This window comes from Pleurodeles waltl, chromosome 4_1 (genome assembly GCF_031143425.1).
Source record: "Pleurodeles waltl isolate 20211129_DDA chromosome 4_1, aPleWal1.hap1.20221129, whole genome shotgun sequence".
Lineage (NCBI taxonomy): Eukaryota > Metazoa > Chordata > Amphibia > Caudata > Salamandridae > Pleurodeles > Pleurodeles waltl.
In genome coordinates this window covers 137262933-137287100 of record NC_090442.1, presented here as the reverse complement: position 1 = coordinate 137287100, position 24168 = coordinate 137262933, and the positions used below count along the sequence as shown (strand labels likewise).

Genomic DNA, 24168 nt, shown 5'->3' with positions numbered 1-24168 from the left:
TTGCATGGGCCTTTATGGGTGCCACAATACATGCTGCAGCCCATGGGGAACACCTGGTGTACCACTGTCCTGGGGGCCTAAGTACCATATACTAGGGACTTACATGGGTGCTCCAGTAAGCCAATCGTGGGGATCAAAAGTTATAATACAACTAAATGTAGGGGAGAGAACACTCACCTTGGGGCCCTGGTAGGCAGTATCCCAGTGCACTACAGTCTAAACATACTGACACCAGGCAAAAAGTAGGGGTAACTATGCCAGAAAGGTGCTACTTTCCTACACTGCCCACATATGTATGTCTCTTGGCCTGATGTAGGTTTTGAACATATCAGTCAGAATCTCTATGCTTAGCAACATCTAGAATTTGGGCAAAAAATCATTTTTACCCATTGGATTTGTCCGCTCGCTTTGTACATGTTTTTGAAGATAGCTCTTAGCTGGCTGTATAGGAATATTATGTCTTTGTAGTTTTGAGGCACTGGTGTATGATTAGTAAAAGGCAAAGCCTCTAATTAAGTTATTTTTGCCTCCCAAACTAGTAATAAGCAGCCTATTACTTAATTTAGAGTTGCAAATATTGTTTTGCCATACTGTTTTGTCATGTGTACTAATTATAAGCAAAGGTATTTAACCAGTAACTCGATACCAGGGGTTAAATCCACAAAATTATATAAATTCCAATTATTTGCCTTAGCTACTGTTAGCAAAGTTGCTTGACTGTGCAAAGGCACTGTAAAAATTCAGTCTGTGAGACAATAAGCAGTATCTCGTGTCACGATGTACTTCAGTTGTAAAAAAGAAATGTTACCTTTGCATTGTCATCATAAATCTATTAATACATTAATTAATTAATTAATTATTATATGTGCTCTAAAGAATGTGTTATTGACATGCATTTGTTTTTTCTGGCATTGCTATATTTTCCCAAATAGTTGATTTTGTCTAGTGACTGAATCAAAATTCTATGACCAGGCCTCGATTGTCATTGTCGCCCTCTGTTATGATTATTCTTTTAGACTTCTGATAGATTAGCTCAAAACCCAAGACCTCTAGTGCATGAAGGGATTGTGTTGTTTTCCATATAAAGCATATTATTTTATCAACATACTGGATTCTATTGTGGTCTCTACAAGTTGTGTGTAGTTGGTACTTTATTTTCTGTTTTAAGGGTTCTCTGATGGTTGGTTGCTAGCTTTTATCTTCATAGTAATGCGTAAAGTTGAATGAAGACTGTGATTTTGAGGTCTAGTTTGCCAATGTTTTCTTGAAAAAGCTTCAGTTCACACTGTTGATTACCTTCTTTGAGTGAGTATGAGCATCTGAGTTTTGTCTCTTAAATCTCTGTTTACAACATTAGAACCATTCAGGAATTGTCACTCTTGGCTTTTTATGAGGCCGATTTGTTAAGAAGGAGATACATTTTTGGGCCATATCTTTTCAACACGAGTAGTGAGCACCTGGTGTATCGCTTTTTGCATACAATGGCATAGTTCAACAGGGGTGTGGAATTTAATAAAATATCAACGTGTCCAGGGGACAGGTTGCTTCTTAAATCTACTTGTCCTGTAAAAAAAAAAAATCTACTTGTCCCTTTAATGCCATCTTGTGTGGCGACAAATCATGGCAGCAATCTCATTATGTAAGAGCTCTGATAATAGCCTCTCTGATTATGCTTGGGATACTACTATAGTAGGGCATGCATGTTTACAATGTCAATCCCTACTATAGCAATTTCCTTATTTTGCCACCTTTCCGGAGGAAGCAGTAAGCAATAGTTCCAGGGCTGGAATGCCTTTGAGGCCGCAAACCTACTATCTTGCATGTTTTAAGGTTTTTCACAAAGCTCTTTTCTAATCTTTTACCATAATGACAAAAGTTGGAAATATATTCCTGACATAGGCAGAAGTAGTTGTTCTTCCAGGGTAGGGGAAAAAAGTGGTTGGAGGAAAAGTTAACTTGTAAACGCTCAACAGATTTTCACATGAGCAAATCTACACATGCATATTTGCTCGTGCTAAAATACAGTTCACAAATATTTTCTAGGAGTACGATTTCCTGGTCTACTTCTGTAAGTTCTTGTGAATTCATAAAAGCCACTAATTCAAAGAAATATACCAAGGGTGCACTTTTGTGACTTTCTTTAAGAATTGGTCCCCTAATTAGGTGTGGCATTAACAAAGACATTTAGTTTTTTTTAAACTTCTATTTCTCTACCTATCGACCGGCTTTACTGTAAGTGATTGCATTCTGCTCTTACACAAAAAGCATATTGGTACACAAAGTAGCTTTGTTCAGCGCTAGGAACTACTGTGGCAATCAGTGGCGTAACGAAATTGGAGTGGGCCCACTGCAAAGAACATGGAGGGCCTCCTTCAGACTCATTCAGGGCAGGTGCTGTGCTGAGGGGGGCCTCCTGGAGTGGGACTGCGGTTCTTTGTTACGCCAGTGGTGGCAATGTGTATTTTTGTCGACTAAAAACATTTTCCTCTTTTTGCCAATGTTTGTTACAATGGTGAGGGCCTGGCAGCTCCCACAACAATAACGTGTTACAAAAGCCATGTCAAAATAAGACATGCATTTGACAAAATCACAAGACTCACAAAAATTTCAGATTGGTTGGGTTTGACATTTATTTTCATGCTTCCCATAATCTTGTTCAAAATGGTTACACTGATTTTCTATTAGGAATATACTTTGGAGATACTAGCAGACATCAGTACATTTTACTAAATGATGCTTCAAAGAAATAGCACCTACAATTTCATTGTAGCGAAACGTTTTTTTTCCTTACGTGTATTTTGAAAGCAAAGAATCATCACTCTTGCTTACAAGCTTCTGCAAACATTTGCATCTAATCAGAAGGCATTCTGGGAGCATTATACTTAGCCTCATATTGTTAAACTTTTCAAACATGTGTGAACCCCCCCCCTTTTTTTTTTTAAGCTGGAGCCACTGCCAGTAGTGCAGTTTGACCTTAAAACATTTATTTACAGCACTCACCCTAATAATGGAAGCTTTTAATTAATGAACCATAAATTCAAGCTCGAACAGCATTAACATATGGGCGCATGTACTACCCCAACTGTAGACAGTTCCCTTCTCTGTAAGCATGCAGCCAAAAGGTTTGTGCTGCAGGGGTTGGGCCTACTTGTCGAAATAACTTGACCCCAAACAATATGTCCTGAGCGTCCCGCGATAGGAATTTCACATCTCTGAGATAGGGCAGCAATTGCTGCAATGCTCCAGATGTCTGTTGTCACAATTACAGATGGAAGTGACTGAGTCATCGATGATCTCACAAGGTTTTTGACCTTTGTAAGGTAGCCAGTCAGTAGGAGCTTAATTCTTTAAAGAACAGTATGGCTCTGAAACATTATTACCTGGCATTAATAGAAATGCATTCACTACTACTTATCTAATCGGCTGTCAAGGTCTTCAATTATGACTTATTATACTGCTGGGAATTCATGTTTCTTAAGTATTTGGTTTGCGTCTTGTGATCCAGGTTCTTGCCTTTATATATGTTAGTACACAACACTGTAGTGCTCTCTGTACTTATTTTTAATGTCCCATCTTTACTTCTGATTTTGTTTATGTGAGTTGCCCCTTTTGATCGATAAGGGTCTGGAAAGCAATCCTCTGCAGTTGATGTGACCTGCCAGAGTCTGGTTTAGCCATTTGACTTTTGAAATAGGGTCTAGCTGCAGACCAGATTTGTGCATGGAATTAAACGTCCCTCCATTTCACCCTTTTTGTTATCAAAGGAAAAGAGATTTTTTTCATTAGCTTAGTCCTTTAAGTCCCATAAAAGATGGGCGAGGATTCGTAGATAGTTCTTGAATGAGCACCAAGGGACAAACCCACTTGTGAATGATTTATGCGTGAGGAAATAACCTGTGCATGTCTCTTTGGCAAGATCTTAGCCAAGATCTTGATGTCCACGTTTATTAGTTATATTATATTGGTCTTATCAGCTGCAGTCTAGATTCAGGAAAGAGTGTAGGACTGTAGTGTTGGAAATTGGCCCAAGAGTGCCATATTCTTCTGCCTCAATGAATGGGTCTAAAAGCTTGTGGGCAATGACATTTCTAAACTTGCATAGGAAACCATCATTTTGTGGGGATCTAAATATGTGTAGGTCTGAGTTTGTGGGCATCATCTTCTCAAGTGAAATACTGAAGCTCGGCAGGTGTCCTTGTTTACAAATGGCAGGTGTAGAACCTCCAGGAGCCTGTCTGTTAATGATATTGTGTCAATAGGTCATATAATGCGTACAATGTCTCATGTTTTGAGGTGAAAGTCTTGGTTATGCCCTCCTGGTGTGAGACCAGGTTACCTTGTAAGTTGCACATCACCAGAACTCCCAATTGAGCCTCTCTTTGTTGAAGCTGCAGGACTAACAAACTTCTCTGTATGCTGATAGTTCCTGTGTTTTACTTTCTGTAGGGTTTTTCCACTTGAGGAGAGCATTAAGGAAGAATTTTGCAGCTTCAAGGCGGCGTAGCAATAGCAGATATCTCAGAGTCTATTGTTTCTTGCAGATGGCACAGTCCTGCTTCAAAAGGTCCCTTCAAGTGACCTTGCCCGCAGACCATAGCTTATGGGCAGATGCAACTGTGGTGCTAATCTCCTTATAGTAAATGCAGATATGAGAGTTTAGGACTTGGTTTGTCTTTCCTGGGAGGTTGAAGTCACCCATGAGGGTGGTGTGGGTGTAAAGGATCGACAAGGTGATTTGGAAATGCAAAACTTCATCAGTGAAGTTCTTGTTCTTCCTTGGAGGCTGAGAGATGAGATGGACGGTGGCGGTTTGAGTTGCAGATAGTGGAAAGTGTCATTCCTGGAGCTCTATTGAGTTGTGACGCTTGCTTGTCTTAGGTGCAGGACCAGGAGGACTTGTGGTTGACTGAAGACTGCCTCCCTTCTTATGTGTACAGCAAACGAGATGGATGCTGTTGCCCGTGAGAAGATGGCTGTCTAAGAAGTGCATGGATGTGAGGGTGAACCTTGTTTCTATTATAAAATGACATCAGGTTTGTGATAGGTGATGAGATCTGCAATGTCTGGCTCCTGGAATATTGGAGAGCTAGTGTTAATGAGCATGAGCTGCAAGACATGTTCTCTGGTTTGAGGATGTGTAGCAGTTAGTGGAGTGTATATGAGGTTGGATCTGTTTGTTGAGAGCATGTTATGTTAGTGTTCATTTCATCTAGGTGTTGGTGCAGTTGAAGGATTGGCAGTAAAGGGTTTTTGCTAAAGCACTTGATTATAGATTACCTTGTAGATTTCTTGGAACATGGCTTATGGTCTATGGTCCTTCCTAGTCACAACAGGCAATGTCATGTTACTTTGCACCCTTGGATGGGGATACTCAGCGTTGGGATGCGCTGAGAAGCTGTTTGAAGTGGGAAGAAGGCCAGAAGTGATGTCACTTCAGGTTCAGATGGCTGCTGGGAACTGCAGTTATGCCACTTCCTGTGGCGACGGGTGATCAAGAATGAAGTCTACTTGCCTGGCTTCTTTTAGTGATGGTTTTGGCAGGAAATCAGTGGTGTCACTGCCTGTGAAGCTAGATTAAGGCAGTGATGGGTTTGCAGGCATTAGACCAGTTGGCTTTGCCAGTGCTTATTTAGTAAGCTTTTCGGTGTAAATGTGATTCATACATCACCATGATGTAAGTCAGGGGTGTGGAATTTATTAAAATATCTACTTGTCCAGGGGACAGGTTGCTTCTCAAATCTACGTGTCCTGTAAAAAGATCTACTTGTCCCTTTGGTGCCATGTAGTGTGGCGACAAATTATGGCAGCAATCTCATTATGTAAGAGCTCTGATAATAGCCTCTCTGATTATGCCAGGGCCACTACCTTAGTAGGGCTTGAGTACTTGCAGTTTCAATCCCTACTGCAGCAATTTCCTTATTTTGCCACCTTTCTGCAGATCTGCATACTGAGGCTGGAGGAATCAGTAAGCAACAGTTCCAGGGCTGGAATGCCTTTGAGTCTGCAAACCTACTAACCTGCATGTTTTAAAGATTTTCATCAGCTTCTCTCTAATATTTTCCCATAATAAGAAAGGTTGGACACTTACTCCTGACAATGGCAGAATTAGAACTTCTTCCAGGGTTGGGAAGAAAGTGGCTGGAGGGAAAATGAACTTCCAAATGCTCAATAGATTTTCACATGAGCAAATCTACACATCGTATTTACCCATGCTAAAATACAGTTCACAAATATTTTATAGGGGTACGACATATACCATGGGTGCACTTTTGTGACTTTCTTTAAGAATTTGGGGCCACATGTCGGTAGGTTTAGATTTGCGACCCGCAAATTGCGAGTCAGAGCGACTCCAATTTGCGAGTCGCAAATCCGAATGTAGGATGGTGTCCCTGACACCATCTGTGATTCGCAAGGGCTTCGCAAATGCCCACCTCATGAATAATCATGAGGTGGGTCGCAATTTACGACCCCCTTGCGAATGGCGGCCCTCACAGGGATGGTGGCCTGCTGGAGACAGCAGACCACCATGTCTGTGACTGCTTTTCAATAAAGCAGTTTTTTGTTTTTTTTTGTAATGCAGTCCGTTTTCCTTAAAGGAAAACGAGATGCATTACAAAAACGAAAAATGAAACGTTTTCGTTTCATTTTTTCAGAGCAGGCAGTGGTCCCCAGGACCACTGCCTGCTCTGAAAAAATGTTTACAGTGACATTCCCTTTAGCGACATTCCCTTTAGCGAAAGTGTTAGCACCCATTTGAAATGGGTGCAAACTGTGATTGGTTTGCGCCCGCGGTCACAAAACAATCCTAAATTGCACTGCGAGTCGCAATTAGGAACACCCCTTCCTATTTGCGAGTCGCAAACCCGTTTTGCGATTCGGTAACCAGGTTACCGAATCACAAAACTGGGTTTGTGCATCGCAATGTGCTTTTTGCACGCCGCAAACAGCGAAAGTCGCTGTTTGCGACATGTAAAAAGCTACCTACATGTGGGTCTTGGTCCCTAATTAGGTCTGGTGTTAACAAAGACATTTTGTTTTTATTAAACTTCTATTTCTCTCTCTTTCGGCTGGCTTTACTGTGAGCGATCGCATTCTGCTCTTCCACAAGGAGCATATTGGCACACAAAGTAGTTTTGTTCAGTGTCAGGAACTACAGTGGCAATCAGTGATGTAACGAAACTGGAGGGCGCCCCTTTGCAAAGAACATGGAGGAGCCCCCTCTCCAGACTCACTCAGGCCAGGTGCTGTGCTGAAGGGGCCCCCTGGAAGGCGGCTGCGGGCCTTTGTTATGCCACTGGTGGCAACATGTGCTTTTAGAGTTCAAAAACTTTTTTTTATTTTTTTTTGCCAGTGTTTGTTACAGTGTTGAGGGCCTGATATCTCCCACAACAATAAAGTGTTACAAAAGCCATGTCAAAACAAGACACGCATTGATGAAACTAAAAGACTTATAAAAATATGTCAGATCAGTTGGCTTTGTCAGTGTTTGTTTATTTTCATGCTTCCCATAATCGTGTTGAAAATGGTTACACTGATTTTCCATTAGAAATAATTTTGGGAAATACTAGCATGCACCAACACATTTTACTAAATGACACTTCATTTGCATCTAATCAGAGAGCATTCTGGGAGCATTATACTTAGCCTCATAGTCTAAACTTTTCAAACATGTGTATACACGTTTTTTTTTTTTGTACTGGAACCAACGTCAGTAGTGAAGTGTGACCTTAAAACATTTATTTATAGCACTCACCCTAATAATGAAGGCTTTCAAATAATGAACCATAAATACAAGTTCCAACAGCATTATCTTTTGGAAACACATTACCTCAACTGCAGAGAGTTAAACTCTCTGTAAACAGGCAGCCAAAGGGTTTGTGCTGCAGAGGGTTGGGCCTACTTGTCCCAAGGACAAAGTAAACATAAAAACTTGTTGCCCTTGACCCCAAACAAGATGTCCCGGGTGTCGGGTGATAGGAATTCCACATCCCTGATGTAAGTAATAGGCTGCAGTTTCTTCCGTTTAACGGGTGGGATCAGACTCTATTGGGCAATGCAGAGTGAGAAACTGCAAGTTTTTAATATTAAATGTGTATCACTATTGTGTCTATATGTTGTATTTGTATCAGGAACCCTAGCTGAAGGGTGTTGTGCAAGGTCAAATGCAATTATACAGCCAGTGTATGATTGGAGGGGATATCTGTTTTTAAGAGCAATAATGGACTGTTACTACATCATGATGTAGAGTTCTTTCGAAGTATGTCTTCAGTTGTTTCCTAAATTTGAGCAGGGTTGTCACTGTTCTGATATATACAGGGGTGTTATTCCAGATCCTTCCTTTATTCAGCAAAGGAAAAAAATTGAGTTGTGAAAGACGTGCCACTGTGGGATCCTAAGAACAGTTACTGACTTGCAAGATCGTAGCTTTATTTTTCCTTTTCCTGTGATATAGGTGACCTCAATGTTTTAAAAAATATATTTTCTGAGCTTTTCGTAACAGTGCATTATAGTACAATATGTAGTCACATACAATTCGCGACATAGGGAGGCTGAGAAATGATGCACTGTGAACGATAATAGTAAGCGCCTCGTGCTATTGGTAGTAAACGACACTAAGAGCCATTACAGCAAATTAGAAATAATTGCAACTCAATTTGAACTTGGAAAACAGCCAGCAGATACGTAATGTAACAGAGCTATTGTGATTATGCGCATGGGGCAAGAAAAGCATGGTAAGGGATATTAGGAGGGTACGTGTAGGACAAGTATGAGTGATGTGACTGCTGTGTGCAAGCCTACCAGTTGATACAGCCTAGAACAGGAATTATATTTGTGGTGTTAAACGAAATAGTTAAAGAAAGCCATTTTAATGTAGTGTTTACTGGTGCGATGCCTCTTACAGCATTGAGTGACTGCAGTCATATTTAATGGTACATATTGAGTAGGAATGTTTAATGTGAAATTGTTCTTTGTTTCTGATATCTGTGTTTCCTTGCACAAATATGGATAGCTGTTTATGTATGCCAAACAGTCTTTTAAACAAAATGCATAATGTATATTCTCAGTTCATGGTAGGCAAGCAAGTAAGGATAGCAAAGTTTATGTTGATCTTGGATTGTAAGTCCTGCACAACCCCTTTCAATTAAGACTTATTTTGCTGTTGAATCTTGTACCACCTGGTCTGATAACCTCCTATTATTTCCATTTTGCAGAGAGAAGAAGCCAATTGGTTGGGATACTGACATATCTTGGCTTACAGGAGAAGAGTTGCATGTAGAAGTTTTAGAGAATGTGCCTCTAACAACACATAATTTTGTACGTACTGTATGTTTTGATAAATGCGTTTTAATGCAAGTTTAAATTAAATATAAAAGTATATTGCCATAACATTGATTAGTATATCACTGAATAATGCATTACCATAGGTAATAGTCACTTTGCACATACGTTATCTAGCTGACCCGCCATAAACCTTCAACATACTTTCAGGAGACTGTATAGCATCACTGTTGTCCCAACTTTTCACCAGTGTTGCAAGATTTACAGTGAATTACACCTGTTCCTTTTCCTTGCCTTCGCCCAGATAACAGTAGTTGAATCACACTAAGGGGCTGATTATGTGCTAAGGCCCTAATAAATATCGATACCACAGGATATATTATTTATCAGGTGCAATAAATAATACCTATTATGAGTTAATGGGGAACGAAATGCGGATTTTGGTGTTTAACACACCAAAATCTGCTTCATACAGTAAATACTGTATTTTCTCCCCTGTTACTTTTCAGTAGATTTGACCCGCTGAAATTGAACTAAGACTGAGTTATTTAACATATACCATAATTATCACGTGTTAAATATCTTGAAACTGGCAGTTCCAACCCATTCATAAACAAGAGTTTACGCATGGGTCAGAGCTTTAAAAGTCTAAGTCTTTTAGTAAATCACAAACTTCAAGGCATTGCCATTACTCAGAGTTGAAGAGGAAATTATCTCCTTTCCCAGACTATAGTGACAAGCCAGATCTTGTCCAGGGATAATTATGAAATCTGTTTCAAGAGAGAGTTATGATCTTGGTGGTAGATGGGCAATTTGGGTTGGTGAGGCTGGCCTTTGGAATGGACTATTATGGTGCTAGTTTGGGTGTTTATAGAATCCACATAAGTATATTTAAGGTCTTTCAAATCTAAGATTGTTTATTCTTGATAATGTAAATGAGAGATACATGTGACCCTCACCATTTCTGTACATCAGCAGTGGTTGAGAGGTACAGCATTGTCTTGAGAGTGCCATACTGTTGCATAAACTTAGAATTGGAAAGCCTGTGAGATAGCCTGTCTGAGCCTTTGGATTTAGAGCAGCACTGTGCACCTATGTTGAACACATTAGATTAGATCTCATCAATCATGAAGGGTCCACTTGGCCAGTCCTAGCTGTCTACACATCATATCCAGGCATAAACTTTTTAGCAGCAGGTGAACTATGCCCATTATATACTAATTTAGTTAGACTACATGGACGTTTAACACAGTTTGTTTTGCGTACCTTAAAGACTGCCCCAGCAGAGGCTGCTCAAGCTGTCCAACCAAAATTAGCCTCACCTGGGATTAACTCAGTGACTATTAATGCTATTATGGGTAAGATGCCCACCAGACAGGAGGAAATTCCGTTCTGGATAGCTCACAAGAGGAACCAGCTGGAAGCAGTGTTTCCCCATACGGGACCCAAAGATAAACATAGAATTCTCAGAATGTGCTTGCCACTTGGGAATGTACCCTCTGTTGACTAATGCCACATGGGGTATTGTCTCTGCTTCAGTCTATACCGTAACTCATGGTACACTATCTCTTACTGTTTTACCAGATGTGTTGACAAATTCAAAATGAATACGGGGCTGCCCTGGGCCTGGACTTGTGGATGAAGTTAATAGGCAATTTCGCCACAGTATCCTCAATTATTTCAAGAATCATAAAAGGGGAAGCAGCAACATTGGCAGTATGCCAACGACTCGCACAAGTTCCTTTAATAGATCAGGAGCACGAGCTACCAAAAATATTGCTGAAACCTATACATCTACGAGAGTGCTTTTTGCAGAGATGCAAGTGAAAATGAAATGTACGTAGTCATCTGAGGAGGAGGTCGAGGCCAAGTTACAGCAGGTGGAAAGTGGAGTACACATAGCTGAGTACCTTCTGAGGTAGGGCCCTGGGAAATGGCTTCTATTTAATCTGTATCTAGTAACATAGGAATCAAGGGGAATGCTTTACAGAAAATCTGAATCAGAATGTCCTAATTAAGTGTTGAATCGCATAAACAGTACCAAGAGACTCCCACAGAGCGGTCAGTGCTTACAAATACGTAAATGTAAACAGTAGTGGCCCTGCTATTGGCCTCAGTATTTTTTAAGAAGTTATTTCTTTCAGGCCTGTGGTAGCCTATCCAAGTTGGTTTGATCCAAGGAGGAGAACACAAGTAACATTGCCTGCTTTGTTTAATGTTTCTTGATTTTAACCAAATACACAGTAACCTGGCTTCAATCGCTTGTGCAGGTGGAGCAGAGAGGAATGAGCATGGGACAATAGGTGATTTTTTTCTTTTTTCATAACCAAATTTCTTGAGCTTGAGCATACTCCATGACACCACATCATTACAATGAGATGCTCTGTCTGTTATTGCTGGTCCTACCGTACCACCCACCCATCCCCAACAGTTTCTCTCGTTCCCCCTCCCAATCAGTGAGTATTTAGGATACCACAGTACTGCCACCATTGCCGCCATATACTGTCATGTTTCCTCAGACCTCCTCTGGCTCTGAATTTGGTTTGTGTGAGCTTAGCACACCAAACCATGCTGGAAGTCCATTTTACAATGCTTGGAGCCGCATTGGGGGTCCAGTAACAAGCTGAGTCCCTTTTTTGTTAAGAGTGTGTAAATGTCCGTTCATACCGGGAGAGACCCAGGTCTTCCAAAAAGCCTAAAACAGATATCTTTGGGGTGGGTTCCACTGGCTTCACAAGAACCTCTGTCATAGTCACTGCTATGGTGTCCCAATATTTCACTATTACAGGACAGGACCAAACTTTACTGTAAAAGTCTGCTTGTGGTGAAAAGCACCAGGGACAATCGGAGGAGATGCGCTTGCCAGCACTTCAGAGCCGCATGGGTCTGACCTAAGTTATATGTTAGTAGTTGATTTGCATCATTCATAGGCGGAACAGAATGGTTATGGTGTGAGGAGCCATACCAGCATCTCTTTAATCTGCCTCTTCAAGAGTGCCCACCCAGGTTTCCCATTTCAGTTTAAGAGAGTCAAAGGCAAGGGGGGGGGAGGTAAGTATGAGTTTTCTGTAGATTTGGGAGATCCCGTCTTTCCCAGTGGGCCCTGGAGGACCTTAGTTTTGAGGGTGTTGAATTCTTTGAAGGTTGTCAGTATTCCCCCGATAGCAAGAAAGTGAGTGTCTAGGCTGAACATATTTATGGAATTGGGTTGGGAAAAGGGAAAACAATTCAACCTTGATCCTCACCAGACTTCTTCCAATAATGTGATTCCTATTTTGTCCCATGCTACAAAACATTCTAGCTGTGACACTTGGCTAAGCCCCTTGCCCATCCAAAGTGGGGTCTGCTTTGTAACTTTCTTGTACCAGCCCATCATTTGCAGTGCGGCCCCCCATGATTGGACCACCACTCTAGTGAGTTCCGGAAGACCCTGGTGAAGTAGACGCTGCATATAGGTCATGTAGTACTTTGTCCAGTTCAGTGTGAATTGATTCTAGTTTGTATGCTGATTCTACTCAGCTGCCCGTGAGCCAATCATTCATTACTAGTAGTTGGGAGGCCCAAGAGTAAAGACCTATAACTGTCATGCCCATGCCTCCATCATTAGACTGCTGGTAGTACTTGTTAAATGCTATTCAAGGGGGTTTTCCTGCCCATCGGAAGGATTGAATTTGGGAAGTAGGAGTACGAAACAACCGTGCCGGGATTGTAAATAGAAGGACAGATTTTCCGCAGCACGCTATGTCGAAGGCATTTCCTGTTCAGAGTTCTGCTCAGCACCATACTTTCTCACACTTTCCAGTTGTTATGTTCTTTTTCTGGTTGCTTCTTTGGCCCAGGGCATTTCCTCTTGCGATGTGGCTGTTTCAAGGTGACAATTTACTCTAATCTTTCATTCTTTTTCTGTCAGGATGGCAAAATCCAAGAAGGCATTGTTTAGACATAGTGCTTCTTGGGCAAGAAGAGACTTTATAGTGATGACCCGCATGAAGATTGCACACATTGTCTGTATCTAAGACATAAGACCAAAGAATGCCAGATTTGTCATTCTTTTTCAACAGAAACTATCAATAACTGTACTGTGAAGGTTGCCTGTACTAGTGGCTTTGGAAGTTGTTCCTTCAGCTGGAGATGATGTCCCGGAACAAAAGACACTCTTCAAATGACATTGGGATTAGGAAAAATGTGAGAGCGCAAGACCTGATAAAAGCCACTTACGTCTGGTGAACAACACAAAAGGCCTCCACGAAGTTTGCCAAGTAGCTTGACAGGCCAATCAAAGTTGGTTCTGAATCGGTTCTTGCAAAGAAAGAGCTCCAAACCTCACTGACAGCATGTTTGCCAAAATCACTGATGGCAACCACCTCTAATACTGATGCCACTTTACTGTTGACAATTCAGTTTGCTGTTGTTTTTCTTACTCAGAATTTATCATTGACAACAGCACCATTGATCCTTCTTGTCTTTAGCACATGACCTCCAATGGCTCTGTCTATAACCAGCCTTTCTATTATGCCATCAACGGTCCCCCCTTCAGCGAGACCTTTGACCACTTTGAAAACTACGTCAGCAATTGCCTGTCTCACTAAAGGCTTGTTGACGATGCCAGCTTGACACTACACTAAGCCAGCTACAGAACCATCAACAACACCATAAAAACTTCCAAAAGTGCAAGACAAATCCCTGTGTACGGTTTTGCCTTGTCCTCCCAAAAAGCTTTATTATACTGAAGGGGCATTGCTTGATGAGTGTCCTTTTGGAGTAGGTAGTAACCCAACTCGGCTCTCTCATGCCAGGAGGATGACGAAACCATAAAAACAAGGACTGCTTGAGAAGCATCCACCTGGAAGTTATCATCAGTATGAGGGTGATGAAAAATCACAGTGGATATGGCAAACTCATTATTATGATTCATGCAAGGTTCATAAGGAGCCTTATTATGGCAACCAGCCTATGATGAAGATCCCGGTAGATCTCATCATGGAGTTGCATCAGATGATGCCTGACAGCTACATCAGGTTTCCTCCTACTCCTAATACTACCAGACATCTAACTTAACCATACCTGCAATCTGAGTGACCCAGACCAAGTGCGATACTTGTGGCACAAAAGTACTACTGCTCCTAGGACAGCACCTTTTCCTCCACAGGATAGCGAAATAACAAAGGATGATCAAAGTGAAGAATGGGAGCTACCAGAGCACTCCCTAGATCAGCCTGATGAGTGGGAATGAGTACAGTGTACCAGCTGCATCTGAGCCAGTACCATCACATGCAGGATCCCTGCCAGATGACAATGCTCATCTCAGTTTTGTGGTGCAGAGAGCTTCCAAGAGATTTAATTTACCAATCACAGTTAGGGAGGCAGACTGCTTTTTGCATAATTTCAAGGTAGCTCTTAGGAAGTCTTAAAGGCCATTCCCATCGGAGACTTTATTTGGCAGGAAGGAGAGAAAATAATGCTAGTACCAGCATCCATTTCTGCAATGATGTCTGTGGATAAAAAAATCAAAAAAATCAGGTCATGCGATTATACCCCTGCTTGCCTGATTGGCCATCTGGGCGCAGACTCTGTGGTTATTCAGGTAGCACAATGACCAATCACTGAATCCTACCTCACCCTACACAGCCCCTGTGGACCGAAAAGGCTGAAAAATTTACAGTTTTAGCAAGAAAAAGTCCACAATTGCAGCAAACCCAATCAAAACTTGTAATGCTCTTGCCATTTTAGTGTGATAGAGTACTCCGATGTGGGCCGACATAGCACCATATTTGGTCCTTTTTCCAGAGGTAGGGTAAGAGACAGGATTCCAAATTCATCCTTATAGCGGGAGAATAAACGGCAACAGTGATTGATAGGGTTATGGATAGCCACCACAGGCTTCGAACATATGGTGGATGCTGTGGTTCTAAAACGCCAGGGTTGGCTGTGTTCTGCATCTTTTCACCCAGAAGATCAGCATTCCATACTAGAATTGTCATTTGATGGCGAACGCCTATTTGGATGTCATGTTGTCAAAGGTTTACAAAGCAAAACAGGCATTTGCAATGCAATGGGTCTTATGTTTGCTCGAGTTAGAGCTGTTAACATTGTAAATTCCTAGCTGGACTTTTCTTGCCACATAAATTGAAAATGAAAAGTAAAACAGTTGACGTGATTCCTCCATGAGCATGAGCGCGAAGGAGAGACACAAAAGGAAAAAGAAATTCGCTCGCAGACAAACGCATCGGCAAACATGCAATTATTAATGTAACAGGGTCAATGTCCAAGGCGGTTATCAAACCGCCCCAAGGAGGTACAAACATAAAGCATTTACCAATGATAGAGGATTTTTGAAAGGCAAGCACACAAACGAGTGATAGGCGTGCGGTGGGGTGTGGTTAAAAACCCACAGATAGACTGCGCGCTTGACCTAAAAATAACACTGACTCTGCCAGATCTACTGGGATCCTCAGAATGCCTTCATTGGAGGCTTCCAGCTATAATCTCACTCATACTTTCCCCCGCATCAGCCACTTGCAGCATCTGGGTGCACCAGATAGTAGTCCTGTAAAAAAGGAGGAAATCTTTCCAGGCAAGACTCACCACACATACTCTGACAGACTGCAGGCCCCCAGTCCTTCACCTTTCCCATATTTCACCTTCTCTATCTATCTAAGTGGGAAGGAATCTCTTCGCTTTCTTTTGCCGTTAAACAGAAATCACCTCAGGTCATTTTTTTGACTAGGTCCATTGTCAACATACACTCGATTGTCAACAAAAATCTACCTACACCACCCCAAAAGACTCCTCAGCAATGGTAATGGAAGTTAGCCTTTTCTTCAGTTAGTAAAACCATAAAAGAATCCATCAGTGGGAAAAGGAGTAAAAGGAATAAGGGGCATATTTATCAGCAGTACATAAAAAGTGTGGCCGTTACAAGGTTTATAAGCATCTGAAACAAAATCTCCAGTAGAAAAGTTCAAACAGTGCATCTATCGAATTGATGTGTATAAAAGCTCCTTTCAGAATAGGTATTGTTTCAGTTACATTTTGATTTGAATATATTCTCAAATTTTAAAAAAAATATGCTGATATTGCATCAAAACATTTCTCAACATACAAATAAGCGGTTCACCTTGGAGAGACAGACCATCTTAGTGAGCCCTTTGTTCTTAGTACCCATTAGGTTTAAAACGATCTTCATGAACATAACCAAGCAATATTACATTTCATATTATTGTCCCTTAATGCTTTGCCCACAGCCTCTGTTGCATAGCACAGAGTCTCTTGCACATGACGACAGCCACTTTTCAGAAAATGTGGTCTGAACCCTTGTAGGAAGCTGGCTCTGTATATACTATCAAAATGAGATATAGTGTGCACAGAGTCCAGGGGTTCCCCGGTGGCGTAACAGAGGCTCAAGTAGATAATACAAATGCTCTCTTTTGTGGTAGTGTGGTCGAGCAGTTAGGCTTATCAGAGGATAGTGCAAAGCATTTGTTGCACACACACAGACAGTATAAGAAGCACACATTCAATGAGAACTCCAGACCAATGGTTTTTATATAGCAAAAATATATTTTCTTAATTTATTTCTAGAACCACAAGAATCAAGTTGCAGGTAAGTACTTCAATAGATTTGTATTTCACACATGTATCAAAAGTACTTTGAAATTGATAAGTTATGCAGTTTTTGAAATATTGGCAGTCATCTGTTTTAAAAGTTGACAGTGCAATTTTCAGAAACAGTTCCTGGGGAAAGAAACCTTACTACGGTTTACAGGTAAGTACTTGATTTACAGTTCCAGTCTCCTGGGGTTAGGAAGTCCACAGGTTGGGGTTCAAGTTAACCCCAAACACCCTCCACCAGCAACACGGGGCCGGCCAGGTGCAGAGGTCAAAGTTAAGACATATTTAACATGGGCCCCTATGGAGACTGGGGTCACTCGGAATCAGGCCTGCCTGCAGTTAGCTACCCATGACTTCAAGGGGCAGACCTGGGGTGTTTAGAGGAGCACTGGGGCATCCCACACATAGGCACCAAGCATACACCCTTTGCTGCACTGGGGTAGCCGTGTGCAGGGTGCAAACAAGTGGTCAGGTTTCCAGTGCTGGTCTATGAGGGGACCCCAGGGGTCACTCAGAGGCGGCAGCCGAGGTCCAGGGGTCAGCTTGGGCAAACCACAGGCTGGATAGGGAGGAGGGCAACCTGCTGAATGTGGGTGCACCGGAGGTCGGGTTCTCAAAGGCCTGCGGGTGCAGTGGTCTTTTAGTCATCGGATATCTTCATCCGGAGCTTTTGTGGTCAGGGGGGTCCTCAGGATTCCCTCTGCAGGCGTCATCGTGGAGGGGAGAAGCAGCCAACCCAGGGTGGGCACTTGCTCACAATCGCCTGGGGACACTCTCCGCTGGTTGGGCCACCTGGTCCACCGGCTCGATGTTTCGGCTGCATGGCGGTCAGGACTCACAGATCCTAATGTAATGACAAAACCCCAGACCATATACTAATTATGGCTACACTGCACTTACAATGTCTAAGAATGGACTGAGGGGCATATTGCTCATGCAGCTATGCCCTCACCTGTGGGATAGTGCACCCCGCCTTAGGGCTGTAAGGCCTGCTAGAAGGTTGACTTACCAATGCCACAGGCAGTGGTTTGTGGGTATTGCACCCTGAGAGGGGTGCCATGTCGACTTTGCCTTTTCTCCCCACCAGCACACACAAGCTGTGAAGCAGTGTGCATGCACTGAGTGAGGGGTCTCTGAGGGTGGCATAATACATGCTGCAGCCCTTGGGGACCTTCCCCGGCCACAGGGCCCTTGGTACCATGGGTACCTTTTACAGGAGACTTACTGTGTGCCATGGGTGTACCAATTGTGTAAATAAAGGTACAGATTGAGGGAAAGAACGCTGGTGCTGGGGCCTGGTTAGCAGGAACCCAGCACACTTTCAATCAAAGTTGGCATCCATATCATGCAAAAGGGGGGGGGGGCTGTAACCATGCCAACAGTGGCACTTTCCTACAACCCCTTTCTCTTTTCCATTAAAAATCTGGGGAGGCACATACAACGTGGGTTATTGATTCAAACTTATAAGCAACAACCTGTTGTTCAGTGCTTGTGCATGGGCCAAGCATGTCGAAAATCAAACAGTGGGACTGATAAAAACACGTATGTGAATAAAAAGATGTGTGGCTGCCTTGACATTGGGGCAAAAAGGTAGCTTCCTTCTGAAAATGTATCAGCTGTGTAAGTTGAATGTGTTTTTGAGTTGGCATTTTCCAAATCCGTTGCGAAGGATAACATTTGCAGTTGCCTCTTAGTCAGCATCTTATATGCTCGACTGACAGCGTTAAAATCCACAGGGCTTCCAGTTGTAATGTGTTTCATGGGGGGGTGGGCAAAATTTGCTGAGGTTCTGGAAAGAGCTGAGCAGATTGTTTTCTTAAGAGACACGTCCCTGGTGTTCCTCATCCTGTGGCAATTAACTAAGAACTAAAGCATCTGCTTTAATGATAGGTGCTATAAATTAAATTCGAGCCTGATAAGTGATTGAATTAGGAAGGTGAAAAATATGCTTAACAAAATTAAAAAAGATTTCTATTACTCTACAATGCCAACGTCCCTGGAAACGCTACCAGGCCATAGTCGATAGATGAGAAATCTTGTTTGTATGAGAGTTAAGGGTGCTAGTGAAAAAGATTCCTAATTATTGTAAAGTCACACCATAGCAAAGGTGACCGAAGCAGCATTAGCCTTTAACTGTGCCTGATGTCTCTTTTGAGGAACCTCAGTTTTCAAATCAGACCCCAACATAACAGTATTTTCTTTGTCTCTCTAATGTAGCTCTCTTAATTTCTTAATTTTCCACCTACTTAACTTGTAGTGATTGTTGCTGAAAACAAACACAGGACATTGTTTTGGATAATTCCCAATGTATGAGCAGAGTTTAAAATACTCAGAGCATTGAGGGCTTTCTGATGGCTCGCAGCCATATGTTCTAAATATCGGTATCGTTGACATTTTGCAGAGACAGGAGAATCAGAGAGGCAAGCTTAGAGGAGTGGTTTTGGACCTTAATAGTGCCAGGTAAATCCGCTGTGTATAATTAAAAAAGCAAGGGTGCCAGCAGACAGCCCTGTTTGAGACATCTGTTTTTTTACTTTTTCTTTTTTTTTGCTGAAAATGTGCCCTTTGTGGGCAAGTTTAACTTGAACCCAGGTGTTCTAGTATAGAAATGAATGTCCCTCACTCGTGGGGGTAGAATTCCCCACTTTGCAGTTTAGACCAAATAAGTGAGCGGCCCACTCCATTGAACACCATTCTATAATCTATGAAGCAAGCAAATAGACTGCACATTTTTACCTTTAGTGAGGTGTGTATTAACATTAAGAGACTAAGGATATTATTGGAAGCGTTACTAGCTCCCTTAAACCCTGCTGGTGTAGGCGATCTTGAATTGTTGGCTTCTGCCCAGAATTCTAATTCTTTAAAAATTATTTTAGTGTAGTATTTGTCTTCTATGATGAGTAACGTAATCAGCCTTGCCTTTCTTAAAGACTGGACAAAGGATAGTCCCTGTCACAATGTAGGAACAATCTGGGTTTCAAGTGGATAATAGGCTAGTCAGAACAGGTGCCCATACATTGAAGTTATGTTTGAATAGCTAATTCGGAAGAGCGTTAGGACCTGGTGTGCCATTGGGTTTGAGATTTCAATTATGGTCTGCACTAGACTATAATCCATGGTGGAGGCCTCCTAAGCAGGATTGAATGGGCTGACCCAGCCGTTGGTCTGGTCGATATATAATAGCTGAATATGGCTAATCAGAGGTGGATCTGTAACAAATGTATTTATGAACTGCCGACTTTTTTTTGTAAATGCTGACTTTCTGGGATTTTGAGCCATTGATTTCTATGTAGGTTTCCTTTGCTTCCCACATTATCTGCTTGCATTACTTACAGAGGTTTTTTTTTTTTCACCACTGACGTACGCATAGAGTCAAACTGAACACTTTTTTTTTAGGAGCCTATTTAACTTCTTTAATGATCTGGGCTCATAATAAAACCAAGAGTGCTGATGATCGGCACCCAAAGTGAAGCGGGACCGGGCTTAGGTTTCTGGCTTTGAACAGTCAATAAAGATTTTGACATGCAAGAACATATGTCACAGATCTTTCTGCAGGGATCCAAAGTTACGCCATGCTGCATTATACTCTTGTTCTCTACTGCAATACAGTGATTGATTTTTATCTCTTATTGTGGGAGTCCATAAGAGGCACTTTAAATGTTGGCACCATGCAGGAGCTCCTAATGTTCGAAACATTTGATGTCTAGGTGGTGAAAGGGAAGCTTGCACCTGTTAAGCAGCATAATCACTCTGTTCTTGAGATAGTGTCAAAGGAAATGAAAAAATAAAAGTGCTCAGCTGAGACAAAATTATAGTCTAAGATAGCATTTTGCTGACTTGAAAAATCTGTATATTTTATAAGGATATCTTTTTGGAAGCCTGCCATTCAGTGAGCGAAGATTAAAGGAGAGTAAATTGTTTAATAGCTTAAGACCCTGCCATTTCCAAAGTTGCTTAGGGGGGAGAGTGGGTGGAATGCCCCAAATATTATCTATATGGGCATGCGATGGATCATCTGCTGTATTGTTCAGCAGTCAGTGTTGAGTATTGTAAGAGAAGTTCTTTCCATTTTGGCCAAGGGAGCATTGGAGTATGTCCCTACACGTCCGTGAACTACAGGCTTTTACTGCAGACGTTTTCTTATCTGGAAAAAGCCAGTAGAATGTCAAACCATTATTGAGCTCTAACAACTAAACATATTCCTTTGAAAGCCATCCTTCATACTAGTTACTCTGCATGAAGTGCTCCAAGATGACGAATACCTGACATTGCTGAACCTGCAGGGCATTTATTATCACAGTACAATATGTTGCCGGACCTGCTAGTATCTGCTTGAAAAGAGCTGGGTGCGAATGTCAAGTCAAAGTGCTGCCAGTCGGCCTCAAATTGGCACCAAGAATTTTATCAAATCTTATGGGCCTTGTAATAGGGTTTCTCAGAAAAAGAGGATACCAAATTTTTACCTTACTCAACTGGCTAGTTAAGAAAATTACCACAATTAATGGAATCAGACATAGATACATGTTTAAATCTGTTCCAAACCCTAGGCCTCATGACGAACATGAAGAAATCTCATGGCGCTTCTTTGATTGGCTATTCAGCCAGGGACCCTCCCGCACTCACAGGACCGAAGGGACTGTACATTTTTGTCTCACCTTAACAGGTAAATTATCAATTCCTCAAGGCCAGATCTTGCCTACAAAATAAGAATTGTGACCAAATAAAGCTAACTTCCATAACCAATGTCATCTCAATCCACACCTTGAAAAAGCCCCAGGCCTGTGTTCATTAGGGGGATAGATAAACGTGTTGCCTGTATATCATGAAACAATAAGTGGAACAAAATAAAAAAAAGAGAACATAAATAAAGCACCCTTCTTCCCTTAAGGGTGTTTGTGTTCTTATACAAATTTAAATAACCAGAAGATCTTATAAGTATATAATCAATCAATCAATAAATTTGTTGAGGGCGCTACTCACCCGGTAGGGTCTCAAGGCGCTGGGGTGGGTAGTGCTACTGCTCGAAGATCCATGTCTTGAGGCACTTTCTGAAGGACAGGAGGTCCTGGGTCTTGCGTAGGTTGGTGGGGAGGGAGTTCCAGGTTATTGAATGCAAGCATTTCCAATAACGCTGTATGCAAAATAAATCTCACTTGACACATACCAGGTGCATTCAGTTGCTAGGAGCTATTCTTAAATATATATGTGGGAAGGTTTTTCCAAGTAGGAAAGAATTCCAAAGTTAAAATCCTTGACATCTCAGATACAAGATCTTAATACAACTGCAGTTTGCTCTTTCAAATCCCTTTTAGGGATGCTGTCGGCCTGCACCCTGTTGAGCCTTCATTGCAGGCTAAAATGTATTCTTCCGCTGTCTCATATCACCTCTTGGTTATTTTGTTATGAAATCTCATTTTAACTAAATGTTTTAATGTTCTTATTGGTGTCTTCTTTCAGCAGCTTGTTTTGACCCCAATTACAATTGAATCCTGTCCATTAGACCACATACCTGTGTGTGAATGTCGCCCCATGATGCATCCTCCTACATGGCAACACTCTTACACGGCAACACTCTTACACAGAAAAAACATTGGCAAAGCCAATAGGTTTTTACGACCGAGACCGATTGACTTTGCCACTGCTTGTTGCTTTAAAGTTGCCACAATTTACACTTTTGTAGGAAGCTTGTAATATTATGTAAAAGGTTTGTGCAGTTGCACAAAGTTCAAATATGGTAAAGTCTAAAGGAATTATTTTTCTCTCTTCCATCTAAAAATGATGCCAGCATAGAAAACCTATGATGTCTGCAGAACACTTAAAAATCTTCCCTTAAAACACATGATTATACATCATGAATTCCTAACGTGTTAGGAATCTGCTACAATCTTCTAAATTCTATCATGTCGCTCAATCAGTATGACAAAATAAAAATAAAAAGAATGCACATGTTCAGAAAGGAAAAAAACTGAGGTTACACCGATTCAGGTTGGATTTATTAAACTGTGAATTAGAGGCTCGTCTACTTATCTCATGATGTAAATATTTTTATGATTCTTAGGTACGAAAGACCTTCTTCACCTTGGCATTCTGTGACTTCTGTAGGAAGCTGCTTTTCCAAGGTTTCCGCTGTCAGACCTGTGGGTACAAGTTTCACCAGCGTTGCAGTACTGAAGTGCCCCTGATGTGTGTTAATTATGACCAACTTGAGTAAGTAACTAAACTCTCCATTTTAAGATACTTCACATGTTGTGCCTTCCGCTCAACCTATGTGGTGCTGTAATTATATTACAGTTCTGCACATTTTTGTAAAACTCCTGCTGTTAATGCTATGGACACATAAACCTTTGTTTCAAGTGAAACAAGCATGGTCAAGCAAATAAACTTGTTTTTTTTTTTTTTACTGAACATGTTTGATTAATTGATGCATAATGCAGATTTGTTGGTGTGAATGAGAAGGTGGGTGAAGATAGGCAGAGCACCTGAATACCCTCTCGAGTGATTAGTGCGCCATACAAATCGACATGGCATGGATGGGCAGTTGAAGGCAAGAGAGTTTAAAAATGTGTGTGCGCTGGGAGGTTAGGTGGTAGTGATGACTGTGTGCAGTGACCATATAATCTCGAGCACAGAGTAGAAACTTTATGGGCTTAGAGTAGCTTTCGGGAGCCAAAGATGGATGAAGGCTGTCACATGAGAATTTCTTCTCTTGTCTACTTGTAGCATTGTCCTCCCACAACCCAGAGATCTCTTGGACTTCTCACATAGATTTCCCCCTTCACCAGCCATTCATATGGTGTAGGAAACATCCAGGAAGGGTGTAGCCAAGTCACTCATCTGTTGTTACTGTGAGAAGTCTCAGCCTAGTCAGGCACAACTACGAGGCAGGACAAGGCAGCATGTCACTAGCAGCAGAGAGAGCCTGGTGGCCAGTAAGCACAGCATATGCAAACTTTGCAAAAACATAAGTGCGGTAAACAGATCTGGCAATGGATTAGCTTTTCATTCGTCCCTGGTTTTCATATACACGATTTGTTTGGATACTTGTATGGTTCAAATCTAGATCACATAGCAGACACAACAAGATGTTCCTCACTAAGTAAAGTGATTTACCCATTCTTGCTTGGAACAAATACTGCGGACAGCTAAAGGCAAGACATCTCATGCACCACAGAGAACAGTGGTGTAGTGATGGACCTCTGTGTTTAGGATTGTGCTTCTCCTCTACTGCATAAATACTAAATTCAGCTAAAATGGTGAAAAATAAATGACCAAGAGCCC

The 24168-nt window shown here is 41.7% G+C and overlaps 1 protein-coding gene across 2 annotated transcripts in view; it reads left to right on the top strand.

Moving 5' to 3' along the window:
* The window catches only part of BRAF (B-Raf proto-oncogene, serine/threonine kinase), a 603403-nt gene that overhangs the window by 125541 nt on the left and 453694 nt on the right, over positions 1-24168 (top strand). For both annotated transcript variants that reach the window (XM_069227907.1, XM_069227906.1), the window contains exons 5-6: positions 9213-9315; positions 22949-23097. In XM_069227907.1, the coding sequence (XP_069084008.1) occupies positions 9213-9315; positions 22949-23097 (252 nt within the window). The remainder of the gene's footprint in view (positions 1-9212; positions 9316-22948; positions 23098-24168) is intronic.